Raw genomic sequence first — 20,000 nt, 5'->3', positions numbered from 1 at the left:
CTGCTGGTGAATATTGGATGATTGGATAATGAGGTGTTAGCAATGAGAGGCAGTGCACCAGACAATATGTATGGCTTTTTGTACATCCTGAGTGGAACATGGCACTGAATCCAAGTATATCATAGCAATGGTTAATTCAACTTTATTAGCCTCACAGCCTCTCAGGAGTAACATGTTTCCTTGGCTTTTTCCCAGCTACATGTGGAAATGCTTTATATCAATTTCATAATGATATTCAGGTATGACAATGTTGGTTCTACGACTTGGTATTAGACATTGGTTATATAGTTTTTATTCGAAGTTTGCTGAACAATACTGAAATAAATAGTAGATATTTTAAAAATCTTAAATTTAGGCCTGGTTTTCTCGTTTACACTCTTTGTAAAACTGTGTTATAGATGTTTTGGCTATTTAAATGTTCTTAGTAAATATCAGCAAACTAGTAAAACAATTAAGCAACAAAATAAAGGATAATCATTTAAGAGAAGATGAATCTTTGGTTGTGTTCCAGGAGCAAAAAGTACTATGCTTTGCGACTCGGGCGCAAATATGGAGTTTAGTAAAATGTGGCTTTTGTGTTTAGTGTCACATTCTCCTTCATACAGATTATTATAACAAATTCTTGTGTTTTGCTAAGATCATAATAGCTCATTATGAGAGTCTGAGTTTGGCCCTCACCCAAAATCCTTACACCGCACAGCTAAGCATGCTTACTTGAACATCTAATGTTGCTAGTTTACTCTCTCTTGGGAAGTGCAAGACAAGGGAAAGGACTCAACCTTCTTAATTGTGGGCCTCATTAGCGATGGTTGCTAGGCAAAACACACACCTACCTTCAGTGCATATGAAGGAGAAAAACAATACGTCATGGCGATAACGACTCTGGTGCTTCAAGCGACCTTTAATTATTATATGTTTGCTCTTTTATACCTTAGCCATTATTACAGAGAAAGAAATGTATTCATTTTATGTGCATCCCGACATATTTCTAAAATATTCTCCTTTTGTGATGTCCCATTTAAGTTTCCCTTGAATAAAATATGTGTTTAAAATACTGTTTCAAAATGAATACATAATGCACCTGTGGGTGGAATAATGCAGAAAAAGAATATTGGGTTATAGTTTTTAATTTTCAGAGATTTTGTGATCAGGGTGGATTACACTTTTAGTTTTATTCTCTATTATACGATAACGTTCTGCAATTATTTTCGCAGCAAAGAAAATATTATGCGATTTTGTCAGAAAAATTGTGGTTATTGGCGACCATAACGGTTTATGATGTCACTAGCAATGGAGTCGTTACATATTTCTCAACTTCTAGTGGTGTGTAAAATAAAAAACGAGGCATATCATGAACTATTTGTTTCATGCCTGAATCTGTAGTATTGTTTACAAAGTGTACCACTTTTCTGAGTGGAGATTATAACAAAAACCTCAATGGGCACAACGAGCCCTGCTTGACCTTCCTTCTCTGCAACAGTAATCAACTGGATAACTAGTAATGTGTAAAAATTAATCTCAGGGCCCTGCAACTACACCCTTACTTCACTGCCCCCTAACTCAATAGGATGGTAGAGGCACTGGCAGGGGATGCCAAGAGGACAACCACCTTCACCGAAGTCACATCTAGGATTCAAAATGTACAAAAGAACATAGTGACCTTCAGGAGACCTTTAATGTTCAATACAGAAATCACAGTACTCACAACCCCAAATTCCAAGAAAGAGGAGTTAAAGTGTGACAGAAAGGAGAGTAACTTTTTAATATTTATCTTCAGTTGTCATAGGGACCAGTGCATGAGCGTCAATACTTTGGCTTTGGAAGGTAACAGTGGTGCTTCATCCCTATGATTGCGAGTCGACCTATGTGTTTCCCACTGGGCTGCTAGAAAGCTGACCACACGACTAACCACACAAGTTACCAAATTGAACTTGGTTGCAGAAAAAAATCTACCATAAAGGAGCTTTGAAATCTCATTCATAGTAGACTCAATGTCTATGATCAAGTGCAAAGGGTCTCCTGGAAGAAAACTTATGTACTTGTAATAAACCTGTAGCAATTTATTGTGTTTTCTCATAAGCTCTTTTCTACATTTATTTGGTCTAATGGACGGTGGAATGCAAGTGCTCACAGCTATGAAACAACATTAAAATGTAAAGAATATGGTGCCTTAGTTGTTTCAAATGAGTTGCAAAGTAGAAAAACCCAAAATTGAATGGACTCCAATTATAACATGGATATAAAGTAAGAGTGTCCTTGCTGTAGCCACAGGAGATGGGAGGGAGAGGATGTGAATGAAAGATGTTTTATTTGAGGATACAGAGTGGTACATTTTTCTAGCCCACTCTTTCATTAACTAGGCTAATCCCTTTAGCCCTTAACCTATTTATTCTGTCCCTTTATTTTCTCTAGCTGTGGCATGCAAATCAACCACATGGAGATTATGGTTTTAGCGACCATTTACCTGTGTCATGTTGGGCAATCATTCCTTCCAGACATTTCAGAGCTAAAGAAATGCTTCCCAGGGCCTCAATTAGAGACTGGGGAGCAGTACCTATGGTAAAAATTAACACAGCATCCACTCAGTCAGTCTTGTAGTTCCCCCATTTCATCTAAAGCAGGGGAACTCATGAGTGTCTGACTGTGGAGCATCAACAGGTTAAGTCACTGGAAATTCTTGGCCTGATGGCTTCCCACGACAGGACTACCATTCCACCACAGCCTCCTGCCTGCATGTCTTCTCCTTGCAGGGCTGGAAATTCAAGTAATATTTCTTACGCTAAGGGAGAAAGCTCTCCATAAGTCAGGGACATTTTTACCCAAACAAAGTCCCATTCTGGGGTTAGTTTCAGATGCACTGAAGGCATGGACATCTTTGCCAGGGGAGAAACATTCTCTGACTACAGTAGGACGAAGGACCACCCAGCAAGGTCATACTGATATGCACAGTCTGGATCACTCTGCAGGAAATGAGATCATAGTAATTAAAGTCTTTGGTGTTGGATTATAGGTCCTATGGAGAGGGATGTGTTTCCTTGGCTGGCCAAACAAGTTGGTCACTGCTATACACTAGGGTTGAAGCATGTGGAGAAAGCTCACACCGGACACCAGTCCCGCTAACAGAAAAAGAGGGAATTAATTTAAGTGCTTCACACGGGCCACAACACTTCTTGATAGTCTAACAGCAATTAGGTCCGGCTGCAGCACGTGATTGTAGCTTCTTACTTATTAAGAATCAGGATTTGAAGGTAGAGACCATTGTTAATTTTGTCTTACCCATGCCAGACCTGAAAGTCTGGAGATGATTGTTTGAGGTCTTGAGAATAATATTTCGGAGTGTATTAAAATATTATTCATGCTATAATTTTGCTAGTTGACAAAGGGCATGCTCACTTTATTATTTTATTGAACTGCAACATATTTTCATTTCCAAATAATGTGCAATGTAACTTTAAAACTTTGTTTAGCAATACCCAGAGGTAGGCTGATTCAAGGGTCCACCCTCCTTTTTTCTCATACATGAAATGTTTTTCACTTTTCTCCCATATCAAAGAGAAATGGAGAGGCTATTGTTTCTTGCAGGTCATCATTTGCTGATGTCTTCTACAGAAGATGTTTAATACTTTTAGTTTCCTTGGTATTTACTGATCAACTCATAGGTCTGACATACATCAATATTTTGCTATGCCGCGCTCAGCTACTTCACAACACACTGTATACTTTCCTTCAGTTTCTCAAAATCTCTATAACTTTAGCATCTTCACTGAAAAAGAAACTTCACTCACTATCCTAGTAGTACCTGCACTAAAAAGAATGTTCACATTAATAGTAAATTTGATTCATAGTGTGTTGATGCTAATATCTTGTGCTTCCTATAATGCATGCTTATTTAATACAGTGGTACGAGCCATATGTATGCTGGAGGAAGCAAGAAATGTAAGTGGAAATATAGAGAGAAAGTGAGAGAAAGAATCGGACGCATAGTTCTTAGGGACACATGAATTACATTTAGACTATGCTGTGCTATGGATAATGAGACACACTTAATATGTACATTGATATGTTATGTTTGTTTTGTGTTTCTAACAGCTAAAAAAGTTCAACTCTTAAAGATTTACTATCCCTCAAGTAACCTCGGCTGAATAATAGAAATGCCAGCAATAACAATAAATATTTTGAAAACGCAAATTATAATCACAAAGCACTTTTATACAAAGTGTTTTGGAAGGAAGCTGTTTTGTATATACATAGGACCGCCAGGTCTAAGCTGGAACTAACCAACCAAACAGACATTCATACATGAAACATGTTGCTCAGACACACATTTCTTGTGCTGGTGTGTGCTTCAGTAAGCTATCACTTTAAGATCGTACACTATGTAAATGAGAAGAAAATTTTTATATTCCTCTTGGTGTTCATAAATCAGTCATCAAATTGATATGCTGTCTTTTCCATTTAATGGTTGACCAAAGTCCCCAGGTCCTTATAGAGAGATCTGTAACATTAAGTTTACTTCCTAATGATGTTTAAACATATACCACAAGAGAGGGATTGCCAGAAGAAGACTTACATATCCACACTGAATGAACAAGAGAGTTATCCATAGTTATGAATGCCACATTTCGAAATGGCATACATCTTGCTTTTATGAAGGTTTGAGGAGGAATTTAATGTTTGACATCAAAATGTATTTCAGTTTTTGTCCTCCTGTGATGTTTACCCATTATTTCACCTCAGCTCAATAGCAGTAGACTGAAGTCCACTCCAATGAACTCAGATCAACATGAGTTAACAAGTGAACACACATATCAATTTTTAGATGAAGAAATGCAACCAGGTGGCCACATTTCAGAGTGAAAGGATAGCTCAATGGGCAATTTCTCTCTTATGACTTAATGAAAGAACAGGTTCTCAATGTTATCCTGGAACAAGTATTCGAAAATTAAAGGTCCAAATAGAGCCCATAATATCCAAATGTAGTCACTCCTTTTTTTTGGAATGTTGCTAAAAAATACTCGATCAAAGAAGAATGGTCATGCAAATAAATTCAGTGAAATAAAAGTTGTAAAAACTATGTTACAGCAATCCAGAGGGTCAAAAAGCCAAAAGTAGCAAAATGTATGTATAGGTCAATATATGCAGCTCCAGAAGCAGCTTGGAATTTTTACCTTACCACCCATACTAAACATTCGGAATGTGATTTAACTGAGGAATATACCATGTATTTTCCATTCTCAGTAACAGGTACAGGCTAATTAATGGTAGGTTGTGTTGAAGGCCTTTGATGAATTTAAAAGTATGCGGGCTTGAAATCATCACCATAAGCTCATATCTACAATCTAGCAAAATGGCCATCACAGCTAATTAAATAAATTGAGCAGGGTGTAAACCTGTTTGTATGGAGGTCTATAAAGGCTGGGATACTCAGAAACATATCTGGAAGTCAACAATTGTTTGCCACATTTTTGATGGGCTGGGGAGATTAGAATTGGCTCAAGGGTGACACTTTGGGATTATTTACACATTTATCAGAAATCTAAAGTCGTTCATCACTGTGGATGTACTGCCTGAAGTTAATGAGCAATGAGGCATTTAACAGAAATTTAAAGTGGTTTGCTCGGACTTCTTTATAGTGGTTAGCAGCCAGTTACTGTTCTGGCCAACCAATGAGTGCCAGACTGCAGTAACATTGAACAGGCCAAATATGGTACACCATGTCATCATAATAAGTTAGTTTTCCTTGTGTTAATTGGAAGAAGTGGCATTACATTTCAGAAAAACACTTTGTCTGATGAATGTGAATTAGTTAGAGCAGTTTCCTATTGATTGCACTGATAGATGTATTTTGTGGATTAGAACATTTCTTTAAATATTACCTGATTGGGTCAAATCATGATTTCGGAAGTTAGTAAGATCCATGTAACTTTGGTTAAGAATTGTAAATGTACAAATCATATGCGCAACAACTGCATTAGTTAGCATTTTAAATACATTATATCACCTAGTATCATGAATCAGATGTAGTCAACATTGCCAAAGCTAGATGCCTTTAAAAGTTAATTACATTTATTTGCAAAACTAGTTTCCTCCTATGTTATATGCTGGGGTTATGCCCTGTAGTGAAATCTGTAGAAACACAAACATTCTAATTTATTTTTCTAATACAAGAAGAATGTACTTCGTTTTATCATAAAAGTGTGGTGCAGGAATAGGAAACACAGAATAAATTCTTTGCAGATGTGGTTTATTTCACCATCCGTTTAAGCTTACAAGTATAACCTGAGAAAGTACCCCTGGATCAAGAACTGTGAGAAGCCAAAATAATATAAAATAAATGAAACTGCGAGAAAAGCTGCAAGCAAAACAAGGCTTTAAAAATGTTACGAAAGATATCTGAGAGTGGATGCGGGGGGATGGGGGTGCACCTATCATAATGGAAACAGTATGGGAAATAATCTGGAAGTGATACATGAACCAAATACTCTCAGTGCTGCTGTTAGTGTGATCAGCATCGTCAATGGCATGGGGAGGTTCAAACATGTAAATGAACTGTGAATTGATACACCAAAATAAAATATGATGCGAAAAAGCATTGCAAATAAAAAGACATGTAAATGTGTGCCTACCATTTTCCAGATAAGAAGGAGTCGTACCTTCTGAAGGATCAAGGCGGCGGGCCCGCCTCCCGTGTTTTGAGTTGTTGTGTACAAACATGTTGTCTGAGACAGCCAGGACATGGCCATCCACGTTGACTGTCGTTGATACAACAACCTGGAAAAGAGATCATTGTTACGTGTTTTCTCAATGATTAAAACAAGGCATACTGTCACAAAATGTGTCCTTAGGGAAAACATCTGGTTTAAATGTAAGCAGCACTGTTTCAGCTTTCAAAATAAAAACACACCAGTGTTTCTGATCAGTAGTGAGGCTGTTGTTTACTCTGTTGGCACTGTATATTTAAAAATATGTTCAAAACTAATTACAGATAAATGTCTTATCATAATGCAAAGTGAACAATTGATGGACAGAATGCAGAACAATGTCATACATTCACCCCAGTATAGAGTATTTTACTCACCATGCCATTCCATTTTGGACGCAGCCATATGCAAATCATCTTGACTCTGCGCCCAATGGGAAAAGTCCAGCCCGAACTGCCAGGCCAGGTCCTCCCTGGACTGGACACAAGCATCCTAGGATAGGTTTCGGGGTTTCAGCCCTCATCAGCCAGGATAGCATGACTCCAGTGGCATGGAGAGCACGGGAGCCCCGTCTGGGCATACCCAACCCACTTGAGGTGACAAATGCAGAAAGAACAATTGATGGACAGAATGCAGAACATTGTCATACATTCACGCCAGTACAGAGATCTGGGCCTACATCCATTGTTTTTTTGCTCACCATGCTATTCTAGTTTGCACCCAGCCATATGCAAATCAATCTTGACCCTGCGCCCAATGGGAACAGTCCAGCCCAAACTGCAAGGACAGGTGCTCCCTGGACTGGAAGCAAGCATCCTAGGACCGGTTTTGGGCTTGCAGCCCTCATCAGCCAGGATAGCTTGACTCTAGTGGCATGGAGAGCATGGTAACCATGAATGGGCATACCCGTCCCACTCCGGGTGACAAATGCAAAAAGAACAATTGATGGACAGAATGCAGAACAATGTCATACATTCACCCCAGTACAGAGATCTGGGCCTAAATCCATTGTTTTTTGCTCACCATGCCATTCCAGTTTGGACCCAGCAATATCCAAATTAGCCTTGACCCTGTGCTCAATGGGAACAGTCCAGGCTGAACTGCAGGACCAGGTCCTCCCTCGACTGGAAACAAGCATCCTAGGACCGGTTTCGGGCTTTCATCCCTCATCAGCCAGGATAGCTTGACTCTAGTGGCATGGTTGTTCTGCATTCCATCCATCAATTGTGTGTCTTTTGTTTTATCCTCCTAACTGCGCCAGGTATGCCCAGACGTGGGTCCTGGGCTCACTGTGCCACTGGACTCAAACTATCCTGGCTGATGAGGGGTAAAACCCCGAAACCAGTCCTAGGATGTTTGTTTCCGGTCCAGGGAGAACCTGGCTTGGCAGTTCGGGCTGGACTGTTCCCATGAGGCACAGGGTCAAGACTGATTATCATATGGCCAGGTCTAAACTGGGGTGGCATGGTGAGCAAAAGAATGATGGATTTTACCCAGATCTCTTAACTGGGGGTGAATGTTTTGATTTGTACTGTATTCTGTCCATCAATTGTGTGTCTTTTGCTATTATAATAGCAAATTAATTTAGGTACAGAAAAAAGTTGTTTTTTAAGACTAGCAGCAGACCTGCTCACATGTGTATCCTCTTCACACACACACACACACACACAGGTGCATGCACACACACCCATAGACAAAACTAAGCACACATACATACATATAGACACACACACACATCTGAAAACACACACTCACATTTTAGTGGTAGGTGTTGGCTATCTGTATCGACTCACTGTTTTTGTAATGTTGCATATAAATTTAGAAAGATGTTTAACTTTGGGGCAAAAGATGATATTTATTGCACCAATACCTCAGAGTCTTGCAATGAATTAAGGTTTTGCTTGAAATAATATTGTACTTTTTCCTCAGTACAAATGTGCATACCCACACAGGCTACCTCTTACTTATTTCATTCATTCTCATTTTTGGCATTGTACTGAACGTGGTATGCCTAGCAGAATGTTTCCCTGTGATGGTTATGGTTTATTATATTGTTCACTGTTAGAAGGTTTCATTAATTTGTCTGAGCAACTCGGGAAATGGTTTTCGAGCATTTTTAAAATATGTTTTTTAGGCAGACAAGAAAACATTCATTTAAAGTTTTTAAATAAACATGGGCGATAATTTGAAAGTCTACATTTCTGAGGTGGAATCTCAATGCAGTACATTCTTTTGAATCCTAATTCTCATTTCAGGATCAGAGTGTTGTTAAAGAGGAATCAAGGTCTTCCTACACTGGTAGGTGATCCATGACTATATTTTATCCATGAACACTTACAAACAAGCACCAAAATACCGCTATATATCCAATTCTTGAAATTTATTTTCGGAACTATCTTTAAGTGCAAGTTGAAATTGCGCAATTCATGTTATTTCCGGGTATGTTTGGGATCGCTTAACAAAGACGGTTTTAAGAATTTCAAAACAAAATGGAATAAAAACTCTTGAATCCATGCATCTTTGCACTGTAGGATATGAGCCCTATCTACCAAAGTTTGGAGGAAGTCAGAGAATATAAAAAGCTTCACTCTTGAAGCAAAACGAAGGAAGGTGCAACAGGATTTGAGGGTGCGCCAATAAAGTGCAAAAGTAAACACATATGGCACCGAATGTACTAGCTTGACTTTTTGCAGTGGGAAACTGCCCCCATTGTGAGAATAGACTATCAATTACTTTGGAGAAGAATCCAGTACAAAAATACTATGGAATGCAACACCGTGGTACATAAAAGTACATTAAGAAATGTGTGTAACTTAATATAAGCCAGTACATCCTATCTAGGAATGTAGCCTTGTCTCGATGCAATCAGCTGGAAAAACACTAAAGTGGAGCAAAGGGTGTAGGTGTTTTTTTAGGATGTTTTATATATTACCTCAGTAAGATTACCAGTCACCTATGGTTCTTTAAGACTGCGAAATAGGGCTGTGTCTTATTTTGTAGTCTTCAAAATCACAGTACAATGGCAATTCAACTAAAATCAACTACCTTTTACATTTAGTAGAATATACCTAGTGGAAGCGAATGCACTTTATGGCTTCCATGGAATATAAATAGAGATTCACATTAGCAAAGGATATTTTTTAAAGTCTCATGGCATGATGTGGAAGGAGGAAAATGCGGAAAAAGAGACAACTGTCTTTGTTCTGTCATCTAAATATAGGTCACCCACCAGGGGAAAACAGTACAGTGCAGCTGAAAAAAGGAGAAAAGATGACATACCATATTTTGTGTTACTGTACTGGATAGTTCCTGCAATTCATCTGCAAAAAGGTGCTGAGATAGTGAAATCTCGTACAAATAGTGTTTGTGGCCTGACATGCTGTTAAGTCCAGTTAAACCTTTGAGAAGCTGGGAGATTAGTTGAAGAGACCAGTGGAAGCCATTTTAGTGACTACTGACCTGCTTTGATTGTCAACCACAAGATCATTTGTGATTGATGCATCTTTTAGCTATCACTAAGACAAAGTGGACACTTCCACTCATTTCAGATTTGACCTTCGGCTTCGCTCACATGGATCAATATCACCTGTGCCAACTGATGGCGAGGTACATGAAAAATGGTAGCTTGGATAAAGTGTTTTGTTGGAATATTTTTTCAAAGATTGCTCTTTTAACATGTCTCGTTGACAATCACGGTTCTGTTTTTACAATTCTTTATCAAAACAATGTGCATACTTTATCATTCATTAAAATATTACTTTAGTAAACATTCATAGTTCATAATCAATGATTTGATCTTATTAGCAAATAATGTGAACGTCCCTTGTATTTTTTCACTGCTACCTACTGTTGTGAACACCTCAAGCATTTTCAGGATTTGTTATTTTATCAGAATCTTGTTATCTTTCCATACCAGGTTAAAATAGCCTTGCATGCTTTAATTGACATGAAACAACATGCTTTTCCTGGAAAAATGCATAGAATGAATCTCAAAACTAAAAATAGGTTTTATGATTACAGGTCCTGTGAACAAATGACAATCATATGCATGAAGAAACTCCTTTTTGATAGTATAGAGCAAAAACAGACAAAAGAAGACATAATGTAAAACCAAATAAACCATACAAATTAGAGGAACATATTGAGAATATTCAGATGACATTTAAAGTATCCATCTATTCAATGTTTTGCAAAGGTGTAAATAAATTAAATACCCTCATGCATTTTAAATATCCAGTGGTCCATAATGAATGATGAATATATTCATGTTCTGCTAAGAAGACATACTCTAGCGGGCATTCTTGGTTGCTGATTAAGAGAAAAAGTACTTCTTTGAGACTTTGTAGACAGTGGGGTTGTCCTCTTTCTTGGTTAAAGGTATGTTAAAAGTCTTAAGGGCTGGGATTCTCTAACAGTTGTATGCTTGTTGGATGATCTGAAGAAAGTGGTTTGGAGTTTATCTGAACACTTATTGCAGGGGTAAATGTTGCTTTAACCAGTAAGGATTTTAAATACTGAGAAGTGTATGAATTGATACACCTGGCACGATGTTCGGCCAACTAAAATGTCTTGTTGAAACTTCCGTGGTTTTGGTCTAACCTTAGGCTGATTTAGAAGGGGTTGAAGGGAAATCTTAGCACATGGATCTGATGGTGTGCCTGATGATGTGTGATGCTAACTGAATGGTTTAGTGAAAGTCCAAAATGATGGTCCCTTCTCCAGCTCAAAGCCTAGGCTCCTGACAATTGTTTGACAGGGACATGGATGTTACCTAATATCTTTCGATATATCTAAACAAATCAATAATGCCAGCACATTTGTAATCAATGTTCCAATTAAACCAAGTGAGAATGCTATGAGGCTACAAAAGACCAACATGTATGTTTATGTGGTTAGCTGTCACTTGCTCAATTATAATCAGAATTTGGTGAATGATAACCAATAATGCAATAATGAAAAATGAAACAGATATTTCCTTGCGAGTGCATTTTATTGAGTACCTGGAATCTCCGCATGTCTCGTGGATTGCCAGCATTCTTTAAGCAGTTCTGGTTGCATTTGAGGAAAAACTTTAGGAAAAACCTACAAAAAGATAAAAATGTAACATCAAATCAATTTTAAATATGTAATCTTAATAAATGTACAAGCTCCAGCACATCTCATTAAAACATCTCAGTGCACCTTTTGAGGTCATGATTAAGTGTTAGAGAAAGGCAGAAGATTATGGCAGTAAGTCAACTTTGCTAATTCCTCAGACTGTCAAATTCAGGGAAGTGAATTCAGGGAAGTGCTTTAAGTGCCAGGTAACCCGGGTGTGTTTTAATGATGCATCATATTATAGAATGTAAAATCCTGTTGCCAGACATCTTACTATGACATTGTGTTAAAGAATAAACACCAACTGGATGGATCGGTATAAAAGAGTTGCACAAATACAAAGAAAATGTGGGTCAGTCTTCTATTATTGGGCAACAATGTGATAATAATGGCCCCAGAATTTGAAACAAATAGAGAATAGAAAACGTTTAATTTGTATGCCTGGGGATTCATAAAACTGGGTAGCTTCTAGGTGGCATGAAGAAGATGATTTCACCTTGATTGCTGTAGATGAGCCAGGTGCTTTCCACTCTCATTGGTAGAGAGGGTTTTGGGTAGAAAGGCCTAGGTAGTTGCCCAAGGAACATATTTTTTCATGACCAGATATAGTAATAAATCTGATGGATAGTCCTGTGTACAATGCATAGCACTAGCTCATCTCTGTGTCTTCACTAAAGTAGATTGTCTTACTTCTATGTCCACGAAGAGGGGCATTTGTAGGCATGTAACAAAAACAACTGAAACTGGTAGGTCCTGGATGCCCACAGGTGTTTAGGGATCAACTAATCACCAGTTGGACCACAGGGGCAGAGGCAGCCTCTAAACCAAATAAAATACAATTTCCTCATTTCCTACCACTGCAATTGTAAGTTAATATACTGTGCAACAACTTTTGTAGGCTTTCATAATAGAACTCTAGTCTCTAATGGGAGTCTGCAAGGAAAGATCCAAAAGTTAGTGATTAAGTAAATTTGCTCTTTTTATAATATAACTAATAATCAATTCTTTATATATAAAAAATAAGCATGTGCATCTACTGCACATGTGTGAACTAAAAAAGTGTATACCATTCACCTACCAAATATGATTACAAGGCCCTCACTGTGTCAGTTTGATGTAATTTGTTAAGGCTTAAAATCAATATACAAAGCATAATTCTCAAAACAGTATAAATATTAACAATAGACTTCTAAAAAGGAAAACCCCTTGCAAAATCCAAAAACTTGATCTTAAAATGAATTACTTTTTGTTAATCAGAATTGATTGAATATCTCAGTATGTGTGGGGAAACATTTGTTTTTGGATGCTTGGAACTGAGCGCACAGCACCGTTTTCTGTCTTTGGAAACACAGAAAACGACATTTATGAGAACACTGTTTGCTGAGAAACAGAAGGGTTGATTTGAACACGTGGAAGACACAAAAAGCACTCATAGAAAGGGATACCTGAATGAAATATCGACAATGCATGGAAGGATAAAATGATTTGCAAACACCTAACATGATGATCCTCTACTTGAAGGGGTTCCGCTTCATATTACAATTATTTACTCTTTCGTGTGTGTTTTGTATGTGTTTTTCGTTGCAAAACTGTGTGGCCCCTGCAATTAGTAGCCTTTGTATTGATGTTTTTTTTACTCAGAATTTTGGCACATGTAGTCGAAGTGCCAAATGTCTCTAATGTTTTCTAGCATTTTCCACTAATTGGTGCAGCGCTGTGGTAGCTTAAGGAATTGTTTACAGAAATACATGTGATGTGTTTCTGAAAATAGACACGAGGAACATTTCTGTGAAAGCCATTTGATGAAATTAAATGTACCACTATATTTCTATGAGTTTCTTGGACGAGTAGAAACAATCTTTACCCCATAACTATTACAAGGCAAATACAAATATACTGATTGGTAAATTCTTGACATTTTTACCCGCATAAAATGAATATGGACTTTGCACGTTCATCAGCGTTAAATGGAGGTAATAAAGTTTAGAAAGCAATTATGCACGTTGTTTTGTTGTGTGGGCATAATTTCAGCCGACCAGCGTACATAGTAATTTTCCCGTTACTTAAAAGAAAATCTGATTGTTCGAGGAAAGAGCGGCTATCCATTCAATTAAATCCTATTACACACCACATGGCTTCACTATTTTACACGCTTTTGAAGACAGAATGTGGATCTTTTATTAACTCGGCTCACCTATACACTTAGCTCACAATGCCTCTTAACGCCCATCTGCCATCAGCATACAGTAAGTCACTTGATATTCCACCCACCAATTTTTCCTAACAACCACTGTGCAATTAAACTCAACACGTTCTGTTGCGAGGTAAATTAGGCACACCTGCGGCCAGACTTCATTTGAACTGCATCAGAAAAGGACCTAACAAGGTGAGAGCGTGCTGCAAAGTTATAGTCCTGTCAGGCAATTAGGTTTCCACTTCTGGGACACCGGCACAGTGCAATTATGCCACACATTACAACCTGGCTAATCTTCTGAACAAATGTCATGTCTCACAGAAGCTAGTAAAAGCAGTTCATCTGCAAATGTGCCTGCTCGGCCACAATCACCTCGTGCACAGAGCTACCCAGAGGCAGCTTTCTGTGATCGGCCAGGTTTTTTAAATTAAATGTTAAAAGTCCTACAAGTGATGCTCCTTGCAATTTACATCTGGGGTTAAAAACAGGGTCTGTTGTGCACAATGTATCATACCCACAGCGCTGTGGCGCGTTTTAGTGCAGAACAGCAATGTGCTATAACACACATTAACACAGGTAACTATTGTGCCCGCATTTCTAGGGTTATCTGTATGAGAAGTAGTGAAAAGAAAAGTTGTGGCATTTCAAGGAGCATGTCATTTTGTGCATAGTGTCTTAATGTGCCCATGCATTGAACATTCAGTGCGCTTAGATCATTTTATAGTAACCAACCAGCCATGACACCAGGCAGGAGTGATCCATGTATTAGGTGTTCTGCTTGTATTAGCTTTCCCGCACCCAGGGTGAGTTTAGCACCTCAACTCGTACAGAGACTTTTGATGTCTCCAAGGAATAAAGTCCTCTGGATGCACCGTCACCGGACAGGTAAAAACCTGAGACTGGCGCACAATGATGCCACTCATTGGCGATACATTTAAGACTTCCATGGAACTCTTGCACACCTATAATACCAACCTCCTACGGAAACACACAGAACCAAAAATAGTTATTTGTCCAAATGTATAATTAGGGATATAGGTCTGGTTATCACCCTTTGTCCTATTTCTAACCAAACCCCCTCCCCATTCTTGGCAGTGGTGGGTAAGTAGGTATAGGGAGATGAAGTCATTTTACAAGGATCATACAGGAGGTCAACTTTGGTATTTAGGGCCTGATTACGATCTTGCAAGACTGGTTACTCCGTCACAACAGTGACAATATCCTGTCCGCCGAAATATGAACCCCATAGGATATAATGGGATTCATACTTTGGCAGATGGGATATCCGTCACCGTTGTGACGGTGTAATCCATCCGCCAAGATCGTAATCAGGCCCTTAGTATTAATTTCTGGCCTTCATTCTGCAAATTGTGTAGTTTTGAAGCTTCTCTGGACATTGCAGAGATCTAAGTGCGATGCACTTTGAAGAGATATCATTTCCTAATAGAAAAGCCCCAAAGAAATTTCCAGCAGCATATCAGTCTGTATGATAAACTAGAGGAAATGATAGCACAGACACAAGAATAAGTATAGTGATGAAAGGCTCTGGTGGACGTGTTGTATTATTTGTACAAGTGCCTTTATACCGTACAACAGTGCTATTGTTCATTACAGGTAATGGTGGGGAGCATTAGTTATGAAGTACAAACAAAAAGGTCAGCCCTCAAACAAAATCAACAAATTGAAACAGCTCCTCCTTATATTGATGCTCATTGCTCGGCAACTCATTGTTGTGCTCAGGAAGTGAGTTTGTCAACGAATCACAAAACACGGATCAATCTTGCAAGAGAATTTTAAACAAGTAAGTCTTGTTTTCTCAAACTCTGCCTTTTATTTGCCTGTGTTCATAAATCAGATTGGTGGAAAGTGAGCAGATTATGGCCAGAAGAGTGAAATGGCCCAAACGTCACTGGAAACCGGTAGACTAAGCCTATGTTGGACGTGTGAGCTCCTAGTTAAACATAGAAATGTAGAAGACATCAGCATGGTGGAATGCAGACCCATCCATTGCACTTCATTCCATAACAAACTTCATGAACAAATCTATTGCTAGGAATATATTGAGAATCATTTAATTTGGTACCTAAACAAATGGCATGCATACTGAGAGAGTTTTCAAGTTAGTGAATTTAACACCATGCGCGCAGCGGCTTTTCCCGCTGCGCGCTGACTTTTTTAAAAACCCGCGTTACATGACGAGCTCAGCTCGTCATGAGCGTACGAGAACCGTAACTCATGACGAGCTGAGCTCGTCATGAGCGTCGAAGGGGTTAAGAGACAGACCGAGAAAGGGAGAGATTTCTTTGGTATACAATAGTGATAGGAAACTGTCAAGAAACTGAGAGAGTGAAAGTCACAGAAAGGCAGGCAGAAATGCAGAGTTACGGACACAAACCTGGATAGAATAGCATAATTGTAATGGGAGAGAGAAATCAAGAGAAGTAAAGGTAGACGGACAGGCAGACAAACCGATGGGCTTAAGGATGAGCAGAGATGATAGATAGATAGATAGATAGATAGATAGATAGATAGATAGATAGATAGATAGATAGATAGATAGATAGATAGATAGATAGATAGATAGATAGATAGATAGATAGATAGATAGATAGATAGATAGATTAAATAAGTTGTCAAAGAGAAAAGTAGTGCGATAGTTATAAAAACATGTAAAACAGAGGTAAAGCACCGCAGAGACAAACACTGATTTCCAGGGATGCATAGCTAGAAAGTATTAATTGGGTATAAAGACAGAGAGATGAACTGATGAACTTGCAAAAGGATAAACAAACAGATGGGCAAAATAACCTCTTTAGTTTCTATGTCAACAGAGTAATCTCAATACCATTGCATTTATATTTGTGGAACTCAATGTAAAAATATTACACCCAACTATAAAAGTAATTTAAATTTCTTAAAAATTATTATCATACTAAAATGAACGTGCTTATTTAGCTCTGCGTTACATCTTAATTTACTTTGGTGCAGAGATTCTCAGAAATGCACATGAACACAACACACAATTGTGGCTTGTCGCTATTATAGTACAAATGTTTGTAAATAGTGCAATACTCCTATTAATCAGCTAATATAGTGCCGTGAATGAATTCTCCCTTTCAGGATACACAGTCAACGCCATTGAGGTTCAAGCGTTTCTAATTGATGAGAGGTAGACATGAGTAGTAATAGGCCTACAATCTGTATTCAATGCTCATCCTGTTCTCTATTACACTGAGGGTGGCTTTTTATGAAGGGCCGTCAGTCAAAGACGTGCACCTTTCTTTACCAGGCCTAGGTACACAAACAGTCTTATACTCCGCTAATGCAGGGAACACTACTCCAGTGTCCGAGTAGTCTTTCCTTTTATATTTTAAATGTATTGCTCCTGTTGCTAAAAATGATTTTCCTGAGCGGTCGCAAAGCAGTGATAAAATGTCTAACCTGTCATTAGTGCATTATGCTTAATTGTGTACAGTATGTTTCCAGCTCCACTTGTTGGCCCATCATCAAAATGACCATTAAGGACACTAATTCCCTGACCCGGTCTTTATTTCCCTCAAGAGCCATAATCTTTCACAGTAGGTATCAGAGTAAATCAAGCCTGAAATATGGGCTTTATTTACTTGTTTCTCTCAGGCACAGTGGTAGACAAACTGCTGCAGTGAAAATGGTAACTACTGCCTTGCAGACTGCTACAAATTCTGAAAAGGGCTTTGAAAGTGTCTTTCTGGCCTTCACATGCAAAACCTGGCTACAAATGGGGTATTGACTGTGAGATGACATCCGACGGATCACAATTGATTGGCCCGAGGGAACCTTGGGAGGGGGTTAGCAAACAGACGTCAAACATACACAACACTGCACTTGCCAGATCGCCAGTGCACAGCATAACACAGACCCCATAGCAGCAATGGGTGATCTGATACACAAGGAGGGGAATGAGGATTCGAGAAGGGGGGCTGTCCTCACCAATTTACTAATTCACAAAAGGAGGACATACACTGCAGAGAAATATTCCCCTGTTCAGTAATGTACTCAATCTGTAACTAGACCCATAAGTAAAGGTGGAGCAGTAATATTGTACATTGCCCCCTAACAGGAGAACTGTTCTAAAAGGACAACACAGTCCGTGTGTATAGATGTATAGATTATAGGCACCTGTGTCCGGTTTTGCAAGTACCAGCTGTATTTTGAAAATATTTATATACACAACTTTATAAAGTGCCAAGCAAAACGGCAAGAGAGGTTCCCCAAGTTCTAAAACTGATTTTACATGTGTTATAAAGATATGAATAGTACAGCATAGTATAGCAGAGCATAGCATAATACAGTATAGAATAGTAAGTAGTGTATATGACATGTTCTGTAACACTGGCTATCCAAGGAAAATCTTTGTCAACATTAATTGGGAGCTCGTTAAAATTCGTCATGGATATTGTTCACATTGACCCTATGCGAACTGTGACACAATTACAGCCACTCAGCTCTTTTGGGTAGTTACAGAACTTGATGCTGCTGTTTAGGACAATCAGAAATAAAGGAGGCAGTTTAATTGTAATTTAATGGAATATCAAGGAGTCCATGGCATTCGACGCCAGCAAGAGAGAGCGGGAGAGAAAAATTAACTGCAATTATGTTTGATTAAAGCTATCCTTCTCAATAACCAGCCTTCTTGACAGGCCATGGGGCTCTGGTGGGTTCCAGGATGGCAAAAGGTGTTGAGCAATATTAGGGCCAATAAAGGAGATATTAGCATAGCTAATTGCGGCACTGCAAAACCTGTAAAAGGGGCCTCTGTGTATTGTAATGTCTGAAATAATTGGCCAGGGCCGTTATCAATTACATAAGGAATGAATTTGGGTTGTCAGTGAAAAGCTGATGAGATGCATTTCATCTGACAGTGTCCCTTTCCATCACGGTATCAGACAACTAAGGACTTATCAGCTTTTATCAAAAGCTGCAACTTACCACTGGCCAAATCACTAATAAAATTATCTTGCCAGCAAGTGTTAGGTAATTAATACAACTCATCCTCACTGCTTTCCCTGCTACTATGCTGTTTTTCACCTAACTGGAGCCACTAATCATGTAATAATGATTTCTTTCCCTCTGGTCAAAGGAGAAATAGATTGTCTCTTTAGAAATGCAGCTGGCTTGGCGGTTAAAGCGCTGCGCTTCGCAGCTCTGGTAATTGAGGAGAAAAAAGGAAACTTTTGGCGTTTTTTAATTACTGCTTTTTACTTGTTTATTTATTTTTATGGTCCTCTTTTTTTATTAAAAGCACATTAACTTGAAATGAGTGAACTTTCGGTTTGCCCATTTCTCCGCAGACGCGTGGGTTCATATCAAATTATCACTTGGTGAATCCCACTGAGCCAGTTCAGAGTAATAAGTTGTGTTTCAAGCTAGGGACACGGAGTAGCCAAGTGCAAGTATACTGAAACGCACCCATTCTGGTTAAAATCAGTGGTTTATTTGAGCATGTGCCCTCAGCTGCTCAGCATCTTTACTTCTTTAACCCCTCCCCTGCTGATGACGGAACCGCTCCGTCATCAGCTACGGTTGGGCTGTGCTGATGACAGAGCGGTTCCGTCATGGCCCGGCCGCCGCGCCTGCGCAGCGCTGATTTCGCGCCTGCGCGGCAGTTGTATTGAGCGGGGCGGGTCATGACGGAACCGCTCCGTCACCAGCACAGCTCAACCGCGGCTGGTGACGGAGCGGTTCTGTCACCAGCATGCGACCGCCGCGCGGCCGCCCCGCCCCGTTAGCGCTGCGGCGGAATAGCCGCCGCAGCGAAAGGGTTAACTTGAACCGGGGAGTACCTGCACTTCTCAGTGTAGATACACTACTTTCAACTGAAGAGTAAAATGCTTTTCTGTATCAAACCAAGGTACTCTGGGACGCTAAGTACTTGCACTACAATTTTTTTCTTTTCAAGCACTGGCCAAAATACCGTGTTATACTCTTCCAGCGATCGGCCTCGGCTCTCAGGAGCACGGGCATGTGTC

At 39.1% G+C, this 20,000-nt stretch overlaps 1 protein-coding gene across 12 annotated transcripts in view; it reads right to left on the bottom strand.

The window, feature by feature from the left end:
* Nucleotides 1-20,000, bottom strand: part of EBF3 (EBF transcription factor 3) — a 177,254-nt gene that overhangs the window by 60,915 nt on the left and 96,339 nt on the right. For 8 of the 12 annotated variants that reach the window (XR_015295961.1, XR_015295964.1, XR_015295966.1 and 5 more), the window contains exons 7-8: nucleotides 11,702-11,783; nucleotides 6,627-6,771 (exon numbers count right to left, since the gene is read on the bottom strand). Coding sequence is in view for 6 of the 12 variants with exons in the window: in XM_086922551.1 (XP_086778677.1) it covers nucleotides 6,627-6,771; nucleotides 11,702-11,783 (227 nt within the window). In the remaining 6 variants the exon portion in view is untranslated. The remainder of the gene's footprint in view (nucleotides 1-6,626; nucleotides 6,772-11,701; nucleotides 11,784-20,000) is intronic. The other 4 variants (XR_015295965.1, XR_015295963.1, XM_086922555.1 and 1 more) reach the window with 1 other exon arrangement.

The sequence above is a fragment of the Lissotriton vulgaris genome, chromosome 5, assembly GCF_964263255.1.
Source record: "Lissotriton vulgaris chromosome 5, aLisVul1.2, whole genome shotgun sequence".
In the NCBI taxonomy this organism is placed as follows: domain Eukaryota; kingdom Metazoa; phylum Chordata; class Amphibia; order Caudata; family Salamandridae; genus Lissotriton; species Lissotriton vulgaris.
Note: the sequence above shows the minus strand (reverse complement) of the source record. Positions and strands in the feature narration are given on the sequence as shown.